At 39.3% G+C, this 23428-nt stretch overlaps 1 protein-coding gene across 1 annotated transcript in view; it reads left to right on the top strand.

The window, feature by feature from the left end:
• BMT2 (base methyltransferase of 25S rRNA 2 homolog) overlaps positions 1-23428 on the top strand; it is a 111227-nt gene that overhangs the window by 32684 nt on the left and 55115 nt on the right. The window contains exon 3 of the mRNA XM_023228212.2: positions 3624-3794. Coding sequence (XP_023083980.1) covers positions 3624-3794 — 171 coding nt within the window. The remainder of the gene's footprint in view (positions 1-3623; positions 3795-23428) is intronic.

Genomic DNA, 23428 nt, shown 5'->3' with positions numbered 1-23428 from the left:
CTATCTTTGAGCTAATTCTTTCTTCTGCTTGATCCATTCTGTTTACATAGTAATACATATTTTTGTTCATTAATTGAATATTTCAGCTTCAGGATTTCTGTGGGATTCTTTAAATTATATTAATCTCTTTGTTAAATTTCCCTGAAAGATTTATGAATTCCTTCTCTGTTTTTTTGAAGTTTGTTGAGATTCCTCAAAAAGCTGTTTGGAATTCCCTGAGAAGTCATATATCTGTACTGCTTCAGGATTGGTCACTGGTGCCTCATTTAGTCTCTTTGGTGAGGTCATCTTCTCTTGACTGTTCTTGATGCTTGTGGATGTTTTTCAGTGTCTGGGCATAGAAGAGTTAGATACTTCTTCCAGTCTTTGTAGTCTGGACTTGTTAGTATCCATCATTTTTCAGAGGGCCTTCTAAGCTTTCAGAGTTAAAGTAATATCTAAGCCTGTGGTCACTGTAACCATTTCAGCCCTAGAGGGCACTCTAAGCCCAGGTATGCTGCACCTTCTGCACATTCCTGAATTCCCAGTCCTAATGGACTTAAAGATAAGGGAGAAGTTGCTGAGTTCCCAGGCAAAATTCCTCTTCTTCCTCCAAGTGGAATGAGTGTCTCTTTATGCTGGGCTGGCCGGAGTTGGGAAAGAGGTGACACAGAAAATCGTGTGGCCACCACAGCTGGCCTCATGCTGGGTCATTTTTGAACTGCCGTTGATGTTTACTGAAGGCCAAGGCCACTTTAGTCAGCAGGTGATTAATCCTGCGGGGACTTGGGTCCATCCCCCCAGGGCAGAGGATTCCCTTCTGTCCCAGGGTGGGTCTAGAAGTGCCATGTGGGAACAAGAGCCTGGAATCGGGGGCCTTAGGATTCTGACTGGTGCTTTGTTTTACTGTGGCTGGGCTGGTGTCTGGGTTGCAAGGCAAAGTCTCCGATACCCTTCCTCTCCTTCCCCCAAGTGGAAGAAGTCTCTACACTGCACTGCCTAGAATTGGGGGAGGGGTGATGCAGTCATTCCCATGGCCACCACAGCTGGTGTCACACTTGGTTGTAGTACCCTGGGCCCACAGCCTCTGCGGAGACCAGCACAGCACTGGGGCTTACCCAAAGACTACAGTTGCTGTGGTCTGGCTGCCACTGACATTTATTGGGAGCCCAAGACCACTTTATTCAGCCAGTAGTGAAGCTGACTAGGACTCAGATTTCTCTCACTAGGGCAGAAGATATCTCTCTGTCTGTTCAAGGATGGTCTAAATGCCCCCTGTGGGCACCAATAGATTTCTGTCCAGTGCTGTGTTCCACTGTGACAGGGCAATGTGGAGTTCCAGTGCAAAGTCCCACAATTTCACTCTCCCTCCCCAAAGCACAAAGTTTCTCTCTCTGGGGTGTGCTGCCTGGGCTTGGGAGAGGGATGGTATAGACAGTTCAAGACTGTTCTTCCTGTCCTCTTCAATGCATCTTTTCTTGTTAGGCTAAAACCAGGTACTGTGATCTCTTAACTGATTTAGTTCTTATGAAGGTGCTTTTTTGTGTGAATAGTTACTCAGTTTGATATTCTTGCAGGTCTGGGTGGTGATTGCTGGAAGATTCTGTTTGGCCATTTTCATACATTTCTCGTTTTATGCAGTCCTCATCTAACTCTGTACTTTGAGTGGTCTCCAAAGTCAATTCAGTCTCAGATTTTTATTTTTTCAATAACAGGTAAAATGAAGTGTTATTTTTTGTTTCCTTGTTATGCCATAGGTATGAACGGTAAGTGCTTTTATTTGCTCTCTTTATTGATCTGTATTTTTTTTTTTTTTTTAGGGTATATGGAGATAATTGGAATTTAGATGGTTGTCATTATTCTATGAGAACCTAGAATTTTAGCCCTTTAAGTATTTTATTGCCAAATTTCTTAGTAGCTGTTAAGTTAGACCACATAAAATTGCAATTTTTGTAGCTCAAGAACTTTTGAATATCACCAGTTTTATATGGTTCTACCTGATAGAAACATAAACTTTTTAGTATAATTTCAAGTTGATAAAGTCTACATTTTTATCAACTTTACTGAGGTATAATTTATATACAATAAAATGCATCCATCTAGTGTACAGTTAGTGGGTATTTACAATTATCTACACTTATGTAACCACCACCACTATCAAGATATAGAACATTTTTCTCCAGAAAGCTCCCTTGTACCCCTTTGCACTCATCCTCACACCCTACCCCAGGCAGCCTCTAAACTGCTCTCTGTCATTAGATTAGATTTGTAAAGATCGCATTTTAAAACTGACCTATGGATCTTGCATGATTTGAAGCTTGCACACCTTGACTCTCCTTCCTCTCTATATGTCCACTAGGCTCAGGGTTTTTTCTTTTGAGAATAGGTCCACTCATCTGCCTAGTACTTTAAACTTCATGTACCTTGAACTAAGGTACATCTCTAAAGATTCATTCTGCTTTTCTCTTTCATGTCTTTGCTTATGCTGTCCTTTCTGCCTAGAAAGTTTCCACTCAACTTTACTTTCCTGGCTTATTCCTACTTACCTTTCTAAAATCAATTTATATTACTGATTTTAGATTGGGTTAGGTACTTCATTTATAGAAATAACTATCTTTGTTTATCTGTTTATCTCTATCAATCATGTTTTTTATTGTTATATATAATAATTATTTGTGTCCTTTACTGAGGTAGCTTCTTGAGGTTAGGAATTATGCCTTCTGCAATTTGGCCATCATGCACCTCTACACATGATACGTACTTAATAAATGTTTAATTCATGCTGAATAAGTTTCAACTTCTGCATATAGAGTTAAAACTAAATGTACATAGTATAAGTTAAAGAAGTCTTACATAATAGGAACTAAGAAAAACTGAAGTTGAACTAATGGGTTCCTGTAAGCGTGAAGGAGAAATGGGCATAGTTCCCTTGGACCATAATTGCACTTGCTGAAACCAGTTTTGCGTGAATTCTTTGCTCTTCAATTCTTCTCTTGCCATGTATTTTTGGAACTTCACCAAACAGTGTCTGTGGAGAATGATAAAGTAGCTTTGTGTAAAGTGTGAGCTATATGTAGTGAATTAAGTACAAAGAAGAAGAAAAATTAGCTCGCTCTCTATATATACACACAAATATATATACAGATATATACACATACATACACATACATACACACACACACACACACACACACACTCATCCTGACTTTGTTATCATAAACCAAGAGGGACCTCAAGAACAGCTGTTGGGTTATCTGTCTACTACCAGCAAAGCCAGCTCGAAATTAACTGTGACTACTATTCCTTCTGGATATTGTCACTGCATGGTAGACTTATGTAAGCTTTGCTGGAGGAAGTTTTAGTCAAGAGAGAAGTTCAGTGAAACATGTACGGGCACATTTGTAATCCTGAAAAAACGTATTTTTTATTTACTAAACATAATGTGTGATCATTCTTTATTGTATAGTAATTTTTAAAATTTTGAAAGTGCTACAAGGTGCTCAAACTTATCTCAGTTTGACATTTTCAAAGCAGAAATCTTAAATTTGAAAGTTTCCCATCTTAATTAATAAAAGCCAATTTTTTCTGTCTTATTTTATAGTCATACACAGTATGTTAAAATACAGCCTTATTTTTACTTGTAGTGTATGCAGAGAATATTTCCAAAATGGTGGGAAGAGAAAAGCACTTGAGAAAGATGAAAAAAGAGCTGTACTTGCCACTAAGACCACTCCAGCCTTAAATATGCATGAGTCTTCTAAACTTGAAGGTCATTTAACCAACCTCAGCTTTACAAACCCTGAATTTATAACTGAGTAAGTATACTTTTTCTACTTTGATTATCCTGGATAACTGTGTTAATGTAAAATAATGCAGTGGTTCATACTAAACAATGAGCAGTTTACTTGCTTCTCCAGTAGTTACATGATAGGCTGAGAAATGCAGATAGGTAATATTATTAAATTAAAAACTAGCATAAAATTGTAAGAGCTATCTGGAAAACTAGTGGTTCTGTAGCATGTGTTGTTCTAACTAGAAAATGAAAAAGAATAGTTCCATAAATATGATTATATATTATGTTACGTAATTATATATATTACATATATGTTATGGCTATATGTGTATATATAACATAATTGTTATATAATAGTATTATATAGTTATAATGTACAGTGTAATATATAATTATATAACAATATGTAATTCTTATGTAATTATCAAAACAATCAAAACAGAAAAATCCAATTAAACCGTTTAAAGTGGCTGTCCACTAAGAATTTACGAATAAGGAAAAATAATGGAAGGTTATTAATAAAACCAATTGCCATTGTTTTATTCTTGATAAGCAAATCTGCCTGCTAGTAAGATTATATGCATATAGGCACAAATTTTGTAAGTACATGACTATTATAATCCAGTTAATTATTAGTACAGGCATACCTCATTTATTGTGCTTTGCTTTATTGTACTTTGCAGATACTACATTTTTTACAAATTGAAGGTTTGTGGCAACCCTGAGTCAAGCAAGTCCTTTGGCACCATTTTCCCAATAGCATATACTCACTGTGGCTCTGTGATATGATTTAACTGTGTCCCCACCCAAATCTCATCTTGAGTTGTAGCTCCAATAATCTCGTGTGTTGTGGGAGGGACCTGGTGGGAAATAATTGAATCATGGGGGTGGTTTCCCCCATACTGTTCCCATGGTAGTGAATAAGGCTCATGAGATCTAATGGTTTTATAAGGGGTTTCCCCTTTTGCTTGGCCCTCATTCTCTGTTGCCTGCTACCATGTAAGATATGCCTTTCTCCTTCCACCATGATTGTGAGGCCTCCGCAGCAATATGGAGCTGTGAGTCCATTAAACCTCTTTTTCTTTATAAATTACCCAGGCTCAGGCATGTCTTTGTCAGCAGCATGAAAATGCACTAATACACTGTCACGTTTTGGTAATTCTCACAATATTTCAAACTTTTTCATTATTATGATGTCTGTTTTGGTGATCTGTGATCAGTGATCTTTGATGTTACTGTTGAGATTGTTTAGGGGCACCATGTAAGACAGTGAACTTATCATCCATATAAGACAGTGAACTTATTCAATAAATGTCATGTGTGTTCTAACTGCTCCATGGATCCACTGTTTCCCAGTCTCTCCCCTCTCCTCTCTCCCCACTCCTTCTTCTCCCCCTTCCGCCCTTCCCTCTCTCTTCCCCCTCACCCCCAGGCCTCTCTATTCCATAAGACACTAGGGAAATTTGGCCAGTTAATAAACCTACAATGGCTTTCAAGTATTCAAGTAAAAAGAGGCACATGTCTCTGACTCTAAATCAAAAGCTAGAAGTGATTAAACGTAGGTAGGCATGTCAAAAGTTGATAGAGGCTGAAAGCTAGGCCTTTTCTGCCAAAGAGTTAACCAAATTGTGAATTCAAAAGAAAAGTCATTTTCTTTTATTTATTTTATTTTATTTTATTTTATATTTTATATTTTATTTTATTTTATTTTATTTTATTTTAGACAGAGTCTTGCTCTGTCACCCAGGCTGGAGTGCGGTGGCACGATCTTGGCTCACCGCAAGCTCTGCCTTCCAGGTTCACGCCATTCTCCTGCCTCAGCCTCCCGAGTAGCTGGGACTACAGATGCTCGCCACCACGCCCAGCCAATTTTTGTATTTTTAGTAGAGACGGGGTTTCACCATGTTGGCCAGGATGGTCTGGATCTCTTGACCTCGTGATCTGCCTGCCTCGGCCTCCCAAAGTGAAGGAAAAGTTATTTTTAAAATTAAAAGTGCTATTCAGTGAACATGGAAATGAGAAGAAAGTAAAACAACTTTATTGCTGATGTGGAGAAAGTTTGAGTGGTCTGGATACAAGATGAAACCAACCACAGCATTTCCTTAAGCCAGTACCTAATCCAGAGCAAGGGTCTAATTCTCTTCAATTCTTTGAAGGCTAAGAGAGGTGAGGAAGCTTCAGAAGAAAGTTTGAAGCTAGCAGAGGTTGGTTCATGAGGTCTAAGAAGCCATCTCCATGACATAAAGTGCAAGGTGAAGCAGCAAGTGGTGATTTAGAAGCTGCAGCAAGTTATCCAGAAGATCTACCAAAGACCATTCATGGAGGTGGCTATAGTAAACAACTGATTTTTAATGTAGATTTAAAAGCCTTCTATTGGAAGAAGAAGATACCTTTTAGGACTTTCTTGGCTAGAGATCAGAAGTCAATACCTGACTTCAGAGCTTCAAAGGACAGGCAGCCTCTCTTGTTAGGGGCTAATGCAGCAAGTGACTTTACATTGAAGCCAGTGTTCATTTACCATTTGAAAATCCTAAGGCTCTTAAGAATTATGCTGAAGCTACCCTGCCCGTGCTCTGTAAATGGAACAAAGTCTAGATGACAGCACATCTGTTTAAAGAACAGTTTACTGAATATTTAAAGCCTACTGTTGAGACCTGCTGCTCAGAAAAAAATTCTCCTTTTTTTTTTTTTTTTTGAGATGGAGTCTCGCTCTGTCGCCCAGGCTGGAGTACAGTGGCGCGATCTCGGCTCACTGCAAGCTCTGCCTCTCGGGTTCACACCATTCTCCTGCCACAGCCTCCGAGTAGCTGGGACTACAGGTGCGCACCACCACGCCCGGCTAATTTTTTGCATTTTTAGTAGAGACAGGGTTTCACCGTGTTAGCCAGGATGGTCTTGATCTCCTGACCTCGTGATCTGCCCGCCTCGGCCTCCCAAACTGCTGGGATTACAGGCGTGAGCCACTGCGCCCGGCAAAATATTCCTTTCAAAATATTACTGCCCTTTGATAATGTACCAGGTCATCCAAGAACTCTGACAATATGTACAAAGAGATGAATGTTGTTTTCATGCCTGCTAATACAACATCCATTCTGCAGCGCATGGAACAAGGAGTAATTCAGACTTTCAGGTCATATTATTTTATTTTTTTTATTTTTGGAGACAGGGGTCTCACCCTGTTGCCCAGGCTGGAGTGAAGTGGCATGATCACAGCTCACAGGAGCCTTGAACTCCTGGGCTGAAGTGACCCTCCTACCTCAGCCTCCCCAGTAGCTGGCACCACAAGCGTGCACCACCATGCCCAGCTAACTTTTTAAAATTTTTTGTAGAGTATTGCCCAAGCAGGTCTCAAATTTCTGGGCTGAAGCAATCCTCCCATCTTAGCCTCCCGAAGTGCTGGGATTACAAGTGTGAGTCACTGAGCCTAGCTCAAGTTATGTTATTTATGAAATACATTTTATAAAGGCTGTAGCTGTCATAGCAATTTCTCTGATGGATCTGGGCAAAGTCCATTAAAACCTTCTGGAAAGGACTCACCATTCTAGATGCCATTAAGAACATTTGTGATTCATGGGAGCAGGTCAGAATATTAACATGAATATGAGTTTGGAAGGAGTTTATTCCAAGCCTCATGGATGAAATAACTGCAGATGTGGTGGGGAAAAAATGTAATGGAACTAAAATTAGAAGTGGAGCCTGAAGATGGGACTGAATTGCTGCAATTTCATGATAAAACTTGAATGGATGAGGAGTTGTTTCTTATGGATGAGCAAAGGAAGTGTTTTTTTGAGATGGCATCTACTGGTGAAGATGCTGTGAACACTGTTAGAATGACAAAGGATTTTGAATATTATATAAAAGTTGATAAAGCAGTGGTTGGGTTTGAGAGGACTAACCAATTTTAAAAGAAATTCTTTGAGTAAAATGCTGTCAAGCAGCATCACATGCTGAGGCTGCAGAGAAATAATTCATGATAAGTACAGTCAATGTATGTGGCAAACTTTAGTGTTGTCTTATTTTTAGAAATTCTGATAGCACCCCAGCTTTCAGCAACCATCGTGCTGATCAATCAGCAGCCATGAGCATGAGCATCAAGGCAAAGCTTCCACCAGTAAAAAGATTACAACTTGCTGGAGGCTTAAATGATCACTAGTATTTTTTAGCCATAAAGTATTTTAAAATTAAGATATGAACACTGTTTTTTAGACAATGCTATTGCACGCTTAATAGACTACAGTGTAGTGGAACATAACTTATATGCACTGGAAAACCAAAAAAATTGTGTAACTTGCTTTATTGCAGTAGTCTGGAACTAAAGCTGTAGTATCTCTGAGGTACTTAACTGCAATATTAAAATTGTTCCTATACCCTTTTACCCTATTGGTTTGTAGTATCAAGTGTATTTTATTAATTACTTGAAAATGCTAAACTTGAATAGTTTTAGAAATATTCTTGATAGACACAGAAAATAATTATGAAAGTAAGATACTCTTAAGTAGTTCCAAAACTATAGATAACAACAAGCATTACTTTTGGTTACTTTGATTTTAAATCATGTTGAAAATATTACCTAGTTTTAAGCAATTACATTTAAAAATCGAAATATCTTTACTTCTGTAGGGAAGCATAAGGCATCTTTACCTTTATTCAGAGGTTACTACAAAGCCTATAATGCGTAATGACTTACTAAACATCCTTTAACTCATATGTTATTGACATTCTTAAACATTAATATTTTAAGTGTTGGCCAGTTAGAGAAATTATATAGTTATACTTCTATCAAACACAGATATGTGTGGAAATATCAGCTTTAGATTTCTATATATTTCTTTTTTACAGCTCTGTTATATTGTTGAGATTCCCTTATTTATTGAGTCATTGTTACTGTATTTTCCTTTGATTATTTAAGCATGATTTCCTTAAATTTGTTGAATATTTTTAAGACTGGGCATATTGATTGACTCATGCCTGTAATCCCAGCACTTTGGAAGGCCAAGACAGGTGGATTGCTTGAGTCCAGGAGTTCAAGACCAACCTGGACAACATGACAAAACCTGTCTCTAAAAAAAAATAACAAAAAAGCCAGGTGTGCTGGCATGTGCCTGTGGTCCCAGCTACTCGGGAGGCTAAGGCAGAAGGATCACTTGAGCCTGGGAGGTGGAGGTTGCAGTGAGTAGAGATCACACCACTCACTGCACTCCAGCCTGGGTGACAGAGTGAGACCCTGTCTTAAGAAAAAAAAGTATATATAAATAATGTATATATAAATGTATATATAATATATAAATATATAATGTATATTATAGATGTATGTATGTATACTTTCTTAAATTTTTATAATGTGTGTGTGTGTGTGTATATATATTTTGTAATCACTGCCTTAAAGTTTTTGTATGTTTAATCCAACATTTGGGCTCACTCAGAGTCAATTTCCATTTACTGGTTTTTTCCCCCTGAGTATGGACTATGCTTTTCTGGGGTTTTTTGAATGTCTCATAATTTTTGGTTAAAAAGTATATACACTGTCATGGATTTTTTCCCCCACAAGGGTTAGTGGTAGTGGGTGTTTCTCAGTAATTTGCGTTTGCGTAGACTTAATCTGTGGAATCTGTCTCCCTTATTATGCTTAGTTTTTTTTTTTTTTTTTCCAAGAGGTGGAGAGGGTTGTTATTTTTTATTTTTTAGGCTGATTTCCTAGGGGTTGCACCAGTATCTGCGTAATTTAGTAGCCAAACAATGATAGATCAGAGGTTGCGCTCAAAACACCTCAGTCAGTAAGGCTTCCACCCTCTTCCAGTAGAGTGTGTCTTGATGGGGGAGTGCATTAAACATTTAGGTGCTTTTCAAATCTGCCTCAACTTTTACTTTCTTCTAGGCCCTCTTGGGTTTTCTCTGCATATTCACACAGCCTCCCCATCAGCCATCAGCCATGGCTTTGTGGGGAGCTTATCTCACTCCTCTGTACCTATCTCATTTCCAGGATCTTTGTTAAATTTCTAACTAGTCCTCCATTCTGCAGCTCAACCCAACCACAACTGCAGTCTGAGACTAGCATAGCTACTGACTTTCCATGCTTGTTTCTTCCAGGTTTGCTGCTTTTACTGACACTGCTCTGTGTAGGTTTTGTACCCTTTGCTCCAAATCAAGTTAGCCGCCTCTAGCAGTAAAGCTGCTATTTTTTAACAGCCAGTCCTGTTCTGGAGGAAGTTTCATACCAGCTAAGCAGGGGTTGGGGGTGGTGAGAGCAGCTCCAGGCAAAGATAGGACAGATCCTTACTGTTCCTAAACTAGGTTCAGCTGGTTTTTATGAATAAACACTTTTCATCTTATTTGCCTTTGTTTGAGCCCTGAAGTAATTTTTTTTGATGATTTTATCCAGTTTTATAGTTGTTTCTTGAATCGTGGAGGGGATTAACTTAGTATTGAAATGTAGCATTAAAGTGATTTAGCCCTGGATGGCTTGGTTTAGATTTTGTTCGTTATAAAAACTCTGAACTCCTTAATATAGCATCAGTCCCCATTGTGTGTGTGTGTGTGTGTGTTCTCATTCTTCCTTCTCCTCCCACTATTCTTGCAGCCTGTATTCTGGTTACATGGACCTATTTTAAATTCCTCTAGTGTGGTACATGTTTGTTCTCACTTTCTGGCAATTGCAAATGGGATACATTCTAATTCTGATAAATTGTTGTATTTTATATTAGACTATATTTGAAGCATGTTCTCTTCCAGAACTTTCTAGAACTTCCCAAAAGAATTGATACTCTTTGATACCAGTATTGAACTTTCTTTATAACTCTGTTGTGGTATTTATATTGTGTTAAAATTCACTGTTGAACATTTTTCTAACTACAAATGAAATTGAGGTATGAAAAATTTGCCATAGAACAGGTATTATAGACATAGAAAAAAGATCACTCAATCCTGGTTACATTTAGGTACATTTCTTTATATTCTTTTTACTAAACATTGTTATTTACACAAAAGAGGCTATGTTGCATAAAGTATTTTGTAAACTTCTCTTCCCAAGCCACTAGAATGCTGTTTTGCATAATATTTCATCATGAAAATCTACCACTGTATGTGTCTAAATATAAAATGATCTGAAATACCAAGTAATACTCCATTTTTCCAAAGAGAAATCTTTCCCTCAAACATACATACCCCACATACCACTTTTAAATATGTAGATGAAATAAGGGTCAGATATTTACTGGTTTAGTCACAGATATTGTCATATAGGAAGATGTGTATCCCTTACTATCAAAATCTATTCAACTTTTTAGTTTAGATAGCAAGTTCACCTATCAAGAGTTACCTTCTTTTCAGGCTTATCTCCAAACATCTTTCAAGTCATTTGATATCTGAGTTCAGATAGCAAGGATTCACATCGTAAAGAGATATTTTTTTACACTTAGATTTCGTGCATATCAAATTTTTGTTACTACTGGAGTCACCTTTAAGTCATCTATATCTCAGAATTTAGATATGGCACTTTTTGAATATGTGTATAACATGATTACTGGAAATTTTATCCCAAACCCCAATTATGCATTCCCCTAACACTAGGAAAGCTGTGTGTCTACTTCTCTTTCATTGTGTACACATATATTTGTAATTATCACAAAATCCTTACTTTGCTGACTTTTTAAAAGCATTTATAATTTTTCAAAATATTAAAATATACTACCATATTTGGCCATAAAACACACCTTAACCAATTTAAAAAGACAGATCATTTTACAAAGTGTGCCTTCTCTCACACTACAACAGAATTAAACTAGAAATCAGTAACAGAGAACTGAAGAGTAACAAAATATTTGTAGATCTAACATCACACCTCTAAATAGCACAAGAGTCAGATAGGAAGCCTCAAAAGAATTAGAAAATGTTTTTGAACTACTGAAAATGAAAATACATCTCATCAAATTTGTAGTATGTTCTGACAGCAGTACTTAAAGGGAAATATGTAGCATTGAACGCACATGTTAGAAAAGAAGGTGTAAAATCAATATTATAAGCATCTATCTTTGCAAACTAGAAAAGTAAGAGCAAATTATCTAAATAAGCAGAAGAAAAGAAAAATTAGAACAGAAATTAATGAAATTGAAAACAGGAAAACAACAGAGAAAATCAGTGAAACCAAAAGGTTTCATTTGAAAAGATCAACAAAATTGATAGACCTGTAGCCAAGCTAACCAACAAAAAAAGGAGATAAGACACAAATTACTAATACCAGAAATGAAAGAGAGCTCATCATTACTGATTCCATCAATAGTAAAAGAGTGAAAAGGAATATTATGAACAATTCTACGACTACATATTTGATAACTTGGATGAAATGGACTGATTCCTTGAAAGATACAGTCTACTGAAACTCAGACAAGAAGATACAGATAATATGGAAAGCCTGTATCTGTTACAGAAATTGAAGAAATAATTAACTGCCTTTTAAAACAGGCAACACCAGGCCCAGATGGTTTCACTGGTGAAATCTACCAAGCATTTAAGGAAGGAAAAATACCAGTTCTCTACAGTCTGTTCCTGAAAACAGAATCAGAGGGAACACTTTCTAACTCATTCTATGAGGCCAGCAGAATGAAGTTTAAGACACTGAATCAGTTTCCCCATTCCAAATCTGAATTAACATTTTCTTATTCCTGACTGATTGTATAAACATGATTATTAGATAATGACTGAATCTGTATTTGGGGGTTAAGTTACACTTTGGTTGCTGGTGATGGAAACAAACCTAAGGCCAGTAGGAAACTGGAGAATTTATCTAGTTGCCTGATGACATGGCTTTTTAATATCATCTTTTTAAAAACTAATAATATGATCTTATATTTTTTATTTATTTTATTTATTTTTTTTTTTTTGGAGACGGAGTCTCACTGTGTATCCCAGGCTAGAGTACAAGTGGCATATTCTAGGCTTACTACAACCTCTGCCTCCCAGGTCCGGGTTCAAGCAGTTCTTCTGCCTCAGCCTCCCAAGTAGCTGGGATTACAGGTGCACACCACCATGCCCAGCTAATTTTTTGTATTTTTAGTAGAGATGGGGTTTCACCATGTTGGCCCAGGCTAGTCTTGAACTCCTGATCTGCCTGCCTTGGCCTCTCAAAGTGCTGGGATTACAGGAGTGAGCCACCGCGCCCGGCCCAGTGTGATCTTTTAAAGAAAACATCCAATAATTGCTACTGGAAAGCTGTACTTCAATGTATAATTACCAAATTGGTACTAAATGTCTTTGCTTCTGTGCGGGGGCAGGGAGATATGGTGGAACCAAGTTTATGAAGTGATTTTTTACAGGTAAGCAACCAAGCTACAATGTGTGAAGTCCTTTCAGGCCAGTGTTAGTTTTCCCCAAAACAGTCTTCGTTGTTCAAAGTAAAAAAATTGAGAGGGCTGAATAGCATAGAGACTTTGTAGGGCTCAAACATAAGGTGATGCTCTCTTTTTTGAAGGACAGTATGGTAGAATCTTGCTTTATATGAATTGTTCTTTCATTGGACGTTTAGGTTGTTTCCTTGCTCACAGCTGTTTTATTTCAGCAATAAAATCTTTGGGCTTGAGTTTGCATGTATTTGGGATGGATTCCCAGAAGTGGATTTTTAGGTTGAAGAGTATAAATGGCCTCTTGTACATATTACTGAATTCCTTTCCGGAAAGATAACACTAATTCTGTTATCTCTAGCAGTATAAATGCCCATTTTGCCAAAACTCACTAGCATTAAGTATTTTCATTTTTTCACTCTTTATTAACATGATGGAATAAAATGGCATCCCATCTGATATGATTTGGCTGTGTCCCCACCTAAATGTCATCTGGAATTGTAGTTCCCATAATCCTCACATGTCATAGGAGGGACCTGGTGGGAGGTAATTAAATCATGGGGGTGGTTACCCCCATGCCATTGTTCTCATTATACCAAGTGAGTTTTCACAAGATCTCATAGTTTTATAAGGGACTTTTCCCCCTTTTGCTCAGTACTTCTCCTTGCTGCCACCTGGTGAGGAAAGACATGTTTGCTTCCCCTTCCACCATGATTGTAAGTTTCCTGAGGCTTTCCCAGCTATGCTGAACTGTGAGTCAATTAAACCTCTTTCCTTTATAAGTTACCCAGTCTTGGGTATGTCTTTATTAGTAGTGTGATAACAGGCTAATACAGTAAATTGGTACCACAGAAAGTGGAGTGTTGCTATAAAGATACCCAAAAATGTGGGAACAACTTTGAAACTGGGTAACAGGCAGACCTCGGAACAGTTTGGAGGGCTCGGAAGAAGACAGGAAAATGTGGGAATTCTTGGAACTTCCTAGAGACTTGAAGGGCTCAGAAGATAAGAAGATGTGGGAAAGTTTGGAACTTCCTAGAGACTTGTCAAATAGCTTTGATCAAAATGCTGGTAGTGATATGGACAATGAAGTCCAGGCTGAGGCTGAGGTGGTCTCAGCTGGAGATGGGGAACTTGTTGGAAACGGAGGAAAGGCCACTCATCTTATGCAAAGAGACTAGCAGCATTTTGCCTCTGCCCCAGAGGTCTGTGGAACTTTGGACTTGAGAGAGATGATTTAAGGTATCTGGTGGTAGAAATGTCTAAGTGGCAAAGTGCTCAAGAGGAAGCGGAGCATAAAAGTTTAGAAAATTTGCAGCCTGATGATGAGATAGAAAATAAAAACCCGTTTTCTGGGGATAAATTCAAGCTGGCTACAGAAATTTGCATAGGTAACGAGGAGCCGAATGTGAATCACCAAGACAATGGGGAAAATGCCTCCAGGGCACATCAGAGACCTTCACAGCAGCCCCTCTCATCACAGGCCCAGAAACCTAGGAGGGAAAAATGGTTTCATGGGCTGATTCCAGGACCCCCCTGCCCTGTGCAGCCTCGAGACACGGTGTGCCCTGTGTCCCAGCTGGTTCAACTCCAGCTGTGGCTAAAACAGGCCAATGTACAGCTCAGGCCATCGCTTTAGAGGGTGTAAATCCCAAGACTTGATGGTTTCCACGTGGTGTTGAGCCTGTGGGTGCATACAAAGTGTGTGAATAGAAGAATTGAGGTTTGGGAACCTCTGCCTAGATTTCAGAGGATGTATGGAAACATCTGAATGTCCAGGCAGAAGTTTGCTGCAGGGGTGGAACCCTCATGGAGAACCTCTGCTAGGGCAGTGTGGAAGGGAAATGTGGTCTTGGAGCCCCCACAGAGTCCTTACTGGGGCACTGCCTAGCAGAGTTGTAGGAAGAGAGACACCATCCTCCAGATCCTAAAATGGGTAGATCCACCAGCAGCTTGACTCGTGCACCTGGAAAAGCCGCAGACACTCAACACCAGCCTGTGAAAGCAGCCAGGAGAGGGGCTGTACCCTGCAAAGCCACAGGGGTGGAGCTGCTCAAGGCCATGGGAGGCCACCTCTTGCATCAGCATGACCTGGATGTGAGACATGGAGTCCAAGGAGATCATTTTGGACCTTGGAGGTTTAATGACTGCCCTATTGGATTTCGGACTTATATGGAACCTGTAGCCCCTTTGTTTTGGCCAATTTCTCCCATTTGGAATGGGTGTATTTACCCAGTGCCTGTACCTCCATTGTATCTAGGAAGTAACCAACTTGCTTTTAATTTTATAGGCTCATAGGCAGAAGGAACTTGCCTTGTCTTAGATGAGACTTTGAACTTGGACTTTTGGGTTAATAATGGAATGAGTTAAGACTTCGAGGAACTGTAGGGAAGGCATGATGGTGTCTTGAAATGTGAGGACATGACGTTTGGGAGGGGCTGGGGTAAAATGATGTGGTCTGGCATTGTCCCCACCCAAATCTCATCTTGAATTCTAGTTCCCGTAATCCCCACATGTTTTGGGAAGGACCTAGTGGGAGGTAATTGAATAATGGGGCAATTACCCCCATGCTGCTGTTCTCATGATAGTGAGTGAGTTCTCACAACATCTGATGGTTTTATTAATGGGCTTATAAAACCCTTGCTCTGCACTTCTCCTTGCTGCCGCCATGTGAAGGACGTGTTTGCTTCTCCTTCTGCTATGATAGTGTTTCCTGAGGCCTCCTCAGCCATGCTGAATTGTGAGTCAATTAAACCTATTTCCCTTATAAATTGACCCATCTCGGGTATGTCTTTATTAGCAGCATGAGAACAGACTAATACACCATTGTATTGTGTACATTTCTAACAGATACATAAAATACAACAAGGAAAAGCAAATTTGTAAAATAGAAGGAAAATAGTGTGAAATTGGGAAAGTAAAATGCATTCTGTGAAATTCTAGTACTTGCCATGGCAGAAGTATGGCATGCATGTGATCATCATACTTTCCAAAATCTGTGATAAACATAGGTAATTTATCATAGGATCATTCCTACAGAGCCTGGACTTGGCCTCAGAATGCTTTATGCACAGCACTCTATGAAGCATTACCAGTAGTCAGTTTGAGAAAAGAAACTCATCCTCATCTGCCATTTATGTCCATTACCCCTGCTATAAATAGGAATACAGTTTTGACTTTAAGTTTCTTGGCAACTAAGTCATAGCTGTGAATAGGATCATTTCTTCATTCCTTTTTTTGCTGTTTTTTAGAATTATCTGTTTGGGGATATTAAGTGTTTACCAGTTTGAGTTCTTTAGTACTCAAGATATACTTGATACATGTAGTTATTGGAGGAGGGGCTTTAACACATGCTTCTCAGGTGAAAGAATGAAAGAGACAAAAGGAAAGAAGGATAGAAAGCATGGAAGGACATATTTAGAATAGCAGGGTCATGTTTTTATAACAATCTACTTGAGATTGTTAACTGGAAGAAAGGAAGAGGAGAAGCAGTAGTGGCAGTCAGTCAAAGGAAAGAGTACAAAACATGCTAGATGGCCACTGCCAATCCAAGAGTCTTACTATAGGCCTTATCTCCATTCTGCCTTAAGATGTAAAATATTGGACATATTCTTAAAAGATTTGTGACAAAAGCAGAGGTAATGTAATGCATAACAATAGGAAATTATCTAATAAAAAGGTCTGAATTAGATATTAATGCTTTTTTGCTAGTTCAGTTTATAACAGTTTAAATGTGATTTTTTAATATCCTTTTTAATGTTCTGTGGCTTAGGAGTTTTTTTTTTTTTTTTTTTTTTTTTTTTTAAGTTAGCAGTTCATTTCTGTTCAGTTTTAACATTCTTTTTATTTTCTTGGACTTTTTAATATTGGAGGTGATCCTAGTGAGCAAAAGATGTTGTACCAGTAGTAAAGGAGGAAGGTAAATGTCCTTTTAAAAAAAAAAAAAAAAGATGTTACAGTAGTAAAGGAGGAAGTTAAATTTGTTGTTGTTGTTTGTTTGTTTTTTGAGACGAAGTCTTGCTCTGTTGCCAGTCTGGAGTGCAATGGCGTGATCTTGGCTCACTGCAACCTCCGACTCCCTGATTCAAGCAATTCTCCTGCCTCAGCCTGCCTAGTAGCTGGGATTACAGGCATGTGCCACCACGCCCAGCTAATTTTTTTATATTTAGTAGAGATGGGGTTTCACCATGTTGGCCAGGATGGTCTCAATCTCCTGACCTCATGATCCGCCCACCTCAGCCTCCCAAAATGCTGGGATTACAGGGGTGAGCCACCACACCTGGCAGTTAAATGTCTTTTTAACATAATGTCTTTGGATCCTTAGGGTGTCACTTTTCCAGCCAGAAACTCCTATGGCTGGTGGCGCCTTTGCCCAAGTTTTGCTTGAGCCCACTGGGCTCATTTTGCCGAATCAGCCTGGCAGGCTGTTATCAGCTTATGCTGCCGGTCCAGATCCCGTGCCTGCCAAGGGTGAGCCAGGTGCAAACTGGCAAGGAGTGCGTTGAGTGAGCAATGGGCCACTGCACACAGCCAGGCATGCTGGCTGCTGTGGCGGGGCAGGCAGCTCCAGACAAGCCTGCTGCTGGATCCAGTGCACCACAGGCAGCTTCCACTGTGAGCACCCATGTCTGAACAACGGGAATGCAGTGGTGCCTGGAAGCATGAAGACACCAGAAAGCACAGAGCCCTAAGGAGGGTTTCATAGCCTTGGCTCAGGAAGCCCATCGGTCTGAGCTCCCCGAAGGGCCGCAGCTCTTCCCTCCTTGTTGCCTGCAACGTGTCAAGCCGGGTAGGAGGCCATTTCAGCCCCCTGTTTTGTTACAGCTCTTTCAGTCCTGTCATTGCGTGGGTTCCTAGTTCTTTTCCCATATCCAGGAAAAATGAGGTACACAGACAGCTGGAGGGTGGGCAAGGTAGAGAGGAGCTTTACTGAGTGATAGAACAGCTCTGAGGAGACCCAAAGTGGTAGCTTCTCTGCAGGCACGTTGTCCTGACAAGTGCCCAGCTCTCAGCGGAGAGGAGACCCAGAGTTGGTAACTTGTTTCTGTAGTCAGGCAGTCCTGAGTGTAACCCTCACTGGAGGGGAGACCTGGAGTCAGTAGCTCTTATTTGTAGGCATGTCATCCCAATGAGTCGAGGAGACCTGAATTGGGTAGCTCCTTCCCACAGCTGGTAGTCCCAATGTCTGTTTGAGTCTAGCTGAGTCAAGGGACGGCCCGTACTGAATGGGCCATTGTCAGGCCCAGAAAAAGCACAATAAGCTCTCATTATGGGTGGCAGACTCCACCTGGAACTGACAACTCAGCCCCCTGGCTGAGTTGAGTCTTCAAGCTATCCCTGGCTTGAAGGTGGGGCATCATGTCATCCATGACACCCAGGCTATTCATGCCAAGGAGTGCCTGTGCCAAGCTGCCCTTACACCACCCCTGGCCTCCCTCCTATGCTTGTCGGTGCCCAAAGTCTGGAGGGGGCCAGGGTGTCAGGGGACTGGAGTGTCAGCACTGTACGTGGACACCCAGCCAGGTTGCAACAACACCCGAACTCGGCCCACAACTTTGCTCTGAAATTGGAGTGGGTGGCAGGAGCAGGCCCTTCTGAGCCTGCAGGGCAGTGGAGCTTCCCAGGCCCCCAAGAGCGCCGGGATACCCGGGTCTGCAGCCGCAGCTGAGCAGCTGTGCCCAGGAGGGCACAGCTTTCCTTCCAACTTGGAGGGGGAAGGATCTTCCACCTGTTCCCAGGTCCTGCCAGCTTCATGGAGTGTGTAGCTCTGGCCACACCTCCCCTGCTGCAGCCAGTGTCTTTGCAGCAGCCACTCCAGATGGGCTGCCACTGCCATCAGTAATATACACATATAAAATTGTAAGTATTTCAATGATGGTTTTTAATAGTTTTGCTTCTAGTTTGAAATCCATTATATATTAATCAAATATATATACACAGATGTATTTAAACCTGAAAGTTAAATCCTACATGTATTTTGCTGAAATCTTAATTGGATAAGTTTATAATTACAAATACCGGATGTCTCTGGAGGCCTAGTATTTAATATTAAGATATTAAGTCCTGTGTAAAAAATGCATAATATAGTTTTTAAAGCTGTTTATGCAGAAAGAATGCTTATTATCAGTGTCAGAATTGTTAAGTTTCCTTCCATAGATTTTCTAGACTTAAAAAATTATATTAAAGTTTATTAATAAGTGGAATGCAAATAATCTATGCTTATCAGTTGCTTCTTTACAGTTTCTTACCTAATTTTTAGCACTGGCTCAGGGAATAACTTTGGGGAAATATCTAACATTCTAAGTCTCTTTTTTCTTCTATAAAAAAATGTATGATCACAACCAACAGACACATGAAAAAATGCTCATCATCACTGGCCATCAGAGAAATGCAAATCAAAACCACAATGAGATACCATCTCACACCAGTTTGAATGGCAATCATGAAAAAGTCAGGAAACAACAGGTGCTGGAGAGGATGTGGAGAAATAGGAACACTTTTACACTGTTGCTGGGATTGTAAACTAGTTCAACCATTATGGAAAACAGTATGGCGATTCCTCAAGGATCTAGAACTAGAAGTACCATATGACCCAGTACCATATACCCATCCCATTACTGGGTATATACCCAAAGGATTATAAATCATGCTGCTATAAAGACACATGCACACGTATGTTTATTGCGGCACTATTCACAATAGCAAAGACTTGGAATCAACCCAAATGTCCATCAGTGACAGACTGGATTAAGAAAATGTGGCACATATACACCATGGAATACTATGCAGCCATAAAAAAGGATGAGTTCATGTCCTTTGTAGGGACATGGATGCAGCTGGAAACCATCATTCTCAGCAAACTATCGCAAGAACAGAATACCAAACACCGCATGTTTTCACTTATAGGTGGGAACTGAACAATGAGATCTCTTGGACTCGGGAAGGGGAACATCACACACTGGGGCCTATCATGGGGAGGGGGGAGAAGGGAGGGATTGCATTGGGAGTTATACCTGATGTAAATGACGAGTTGATGGGTGCTGACGAGTTGATAGGTGCAGCACACCAACATGGCACAAGTATACATATGTAACAAACCTGCATGTTATGCACATGTACCCTAGAACTTAAAGTATAATAATAATAATAATAATAAGACAAAACAAAAAAAAATGTATGATCATCTAGCTGGCTTTTTGGGGGGAAGAACTATGTTTAAAAACCCCAAAGCTCTATGTTTTCTGATCATGACCCAAAGCTCTAGACATTGAGAATGAAAATAGTGATTATAAGGTTCAAATCATCATTTGAGTAACAGCTCAGTAGGCAAATTCTTTTTAGAAGAATGTCATTATCCAGATTTCTATAATATGACTGTATAAATGAAAATGATGATTGCAGAATATTTTCTACTGAAAGAAATTGTCTGGAGAGATTCATAAAGTAAAAGTACCTTAGAGGTACAGCATTCAAAAAGTATTCAAAGAGATTCATAAAAGTAAAGTACCTTAGAGGTACAGCATTCAAAAAATTTATCCTGTTTTGAAGATTCTTAATGTAGTTCTGTATATTATGTCCATAACTAGTAAAGATTTACTATCTAAAACAAGTTGTTTTATTATTTTAGTAACTAGAATTGAATCTAATTTAATTAAAAAGGTTAACTAGACTTATATGTAAAATTGTAGAAAGATAATTGAGTTTTTACTGTTTAGTTTTAACTAACACATGACTATTTTCAAATGAGTTTTAAGCTAAAACCCTTACCAGAGCAAGTATCTGTGAATGTTACTCATTTTATGGGCATGGCAGATGCATGTTCTACAGGTTAAGCATTCCAAATCCAAAAAATTCAGAATCAAAAATGCCCCAAAATCTCAAACTCTTGAAGCTTCGATATGATACTTGAAGGAAGTGTTCATTGGAGCAGTTCAGATAAATACAATGCAAGTTATATATAATGCAAGTTTCAGATAAATATATGCAAATAAATATAATGCAAATATATTCCAAAACCCTAAACACTTCGGTCCTAAGCATTTCAGATAAGTACTCAGCCTGTATTAGCTTATTTTGTGGCGATAATGGCAATTGAGTGGTTACCGACAATCAACTTCTGTATTCTCCTATCTTCCTTCTATCACTGCAATGTTACCTTCTTTTAAAAATCTTCATCTTAATTCTTGTGCTATAAAAGCCTGTTTTTTAAAAATAAGTCCATCTACTTGTTTCATAATAACAGTATTTTCCCTTTCTCTGTGTCTCTCTTAATTGTTGGTCCTGGATTCTCTACTCTTCACACTCAGCACATGGCAGCCGCACATGGTGGCTTAATTAACTCCTATAGCTTTATTTCCACATATATGCTGATTGTTCCAGATCTCTGTCTTCAGTTCAGACCTCCGATTTGACCTGCATATATCTAGTTGCCACTAGACCTCTCTGTTTGTGTTTGTGCCAGTGAGATATCCTTGTGTCATAAGTGAGCTAATTTTCTCTCCTTTCCTACCTCCTGAATCACTCTCATTGATTCCTCTTCCAGAGTTCCCTATTTCTAATTAAATCCATATACACACCCAAGGCAGAAACTTTTAAGATTTACTTTTGACCGCTTCCACTGTTTTACTTCCCACATCTGGTTAATCACCAAGTCCTACCATCAATTCTAAATTCTCAATTTTGCGTTAGTCTGTCTACCTCTATCTCATCTCTTACTAAGGGTATTGCAGTTAGTCTCTTTTTCCCGTTGTACTCCCATCTGTTCTTCACAGTTCAACTTGAGAGTTCTTTGGAAACACAAACCCGAAATGCCAGCTCTTTTACTAAAACTTTTTAGTGATGTCACTTTGCCTTTGAGATAAAATTCAAGTTCCTTAATTTAACATAAAAAGTCCTTTATGATAGATCTTTGCCTCCCTCATTTCTCAGTACATTTTAAACTATATAACTCAGTAATATTGAACTTCATTTTGCTTCTGCAAAATTCCAGCTCATGCCTAGTGCTTCCCTTCTGCCTAGAACATCCTTTTACAACCCATTACTTATTCCCTTTACCAGGATAATTTCCTGTTTGTCCTTAGACATAGTGTTAAATATTAAGCTTTCTGATAAAGAACTTCCTTTACTCCTAGAGTTGTTATCATCAACAGGCTGCATACTTCTCTAGCACAGCACATCTCAGTGTGCTCTGTGGATCCCTAGGAGTCTGAGAAGCCCTTTCATAGAGTGGGGGGAGGAAGAGAAGGGTCTGTGAATTCAAAGAATTTTTATATTCATACTAAAACATTATTTGCCTTTTTAATTGTGTTGCAGTTTGTACTGATAGTTCAAAAGCAATGGTTTTAAGATAAAATTGCTAGCACCTTGGCACAAATCAGGGCAGTAGCACCAAACTGTAGTAATAGTCATTGCATTGTTCACACATTAGCAATTTCTTTTAAAGCCAGTTTTACTTAAAAATGTCATGGATGAAGCAGTAAAAATTAATTTTACTAAACTAAACTCTTGAGTAACTGTCTTTGTGTTATGTGATGAAATGGGAAGTGCGCAAAAAGTACTTCTGCTACATGCTAAAACATGATGGCATGACAATTATCCAGCCATTTTCTGTTTAGCCATTGTGTCAGGCTGTTCTCACATTGCTATCTATAAAGAAATACCTGAGACCAGGTAATCTATAAGGAAAGAGGTTTAATTGGCTCATGGTTCTGCAGGCTGTATAAGAAGCATAACATCAACATTGCTCAGCTACTGGGAAGGCCTCAGGGAGCTTCTATTCACAGCAGAAGGTGAAGCAGGAACTTGCGTGTCACATGGTAAAGCAAGAGCAAGGTTGGGGGACTTGGGGGAGTTGCCACACACTTAAACAACCAGGTCTCATAAGAACTCACTGTTGCGATGATAGCATTAATCCATGAGGGATCTGTCTCCGTGATGTAGACACCTCCTACCAGGCCCCACCTCTAGCACTGGGGATTACAATTCAATGTGAGATTTAAATGGGGACAAATATCCAAACTATGCCAGCATACACCAGAAATTTACAAAAGAATGTGATTGACGTTCTTATTGATAAATTTTTTGTTTTGAAAACCATGGTTCTTTTACAGAAATTATGTTCGCATATGATGGTTTTATCATTGCTATTTTCGATGAATTAATAAATTTTTAAAAAATACTTCACCTAGGCCGGGCGCGGTGGCTCAAGCCTGTAATCCCAGCACTTTGGGAGGCCGAGACGGGCGGATCACGAGGTCAGGAGATCGAGACCATCCTGGCTAACACGGTGAAACCCCATCTCTACTAAAAAATACGAAAAACTAGC

This window comes from Piliocolobus tephrosceles, chromosome 8 (assembly GCF_002776525.5).
Source record: "Piliocolobus tephrosceles isolate RC106 chromosome 8, ASM277652v3, whole genome shotgun sequence".
In the NCBI taxonomy this organism is placed as follows: Eukaryota; Metazoa; Chordata; class Mammalia; order Primates; family Cercopithecidae; genus Piliocolobus; species Piliocolobus tephrosceles.
The sequence above is the reverse complement of the archived record's forward strand: the minus strand, read 5'-3'. Positions and strand labels throughout refer to the sequence as shown.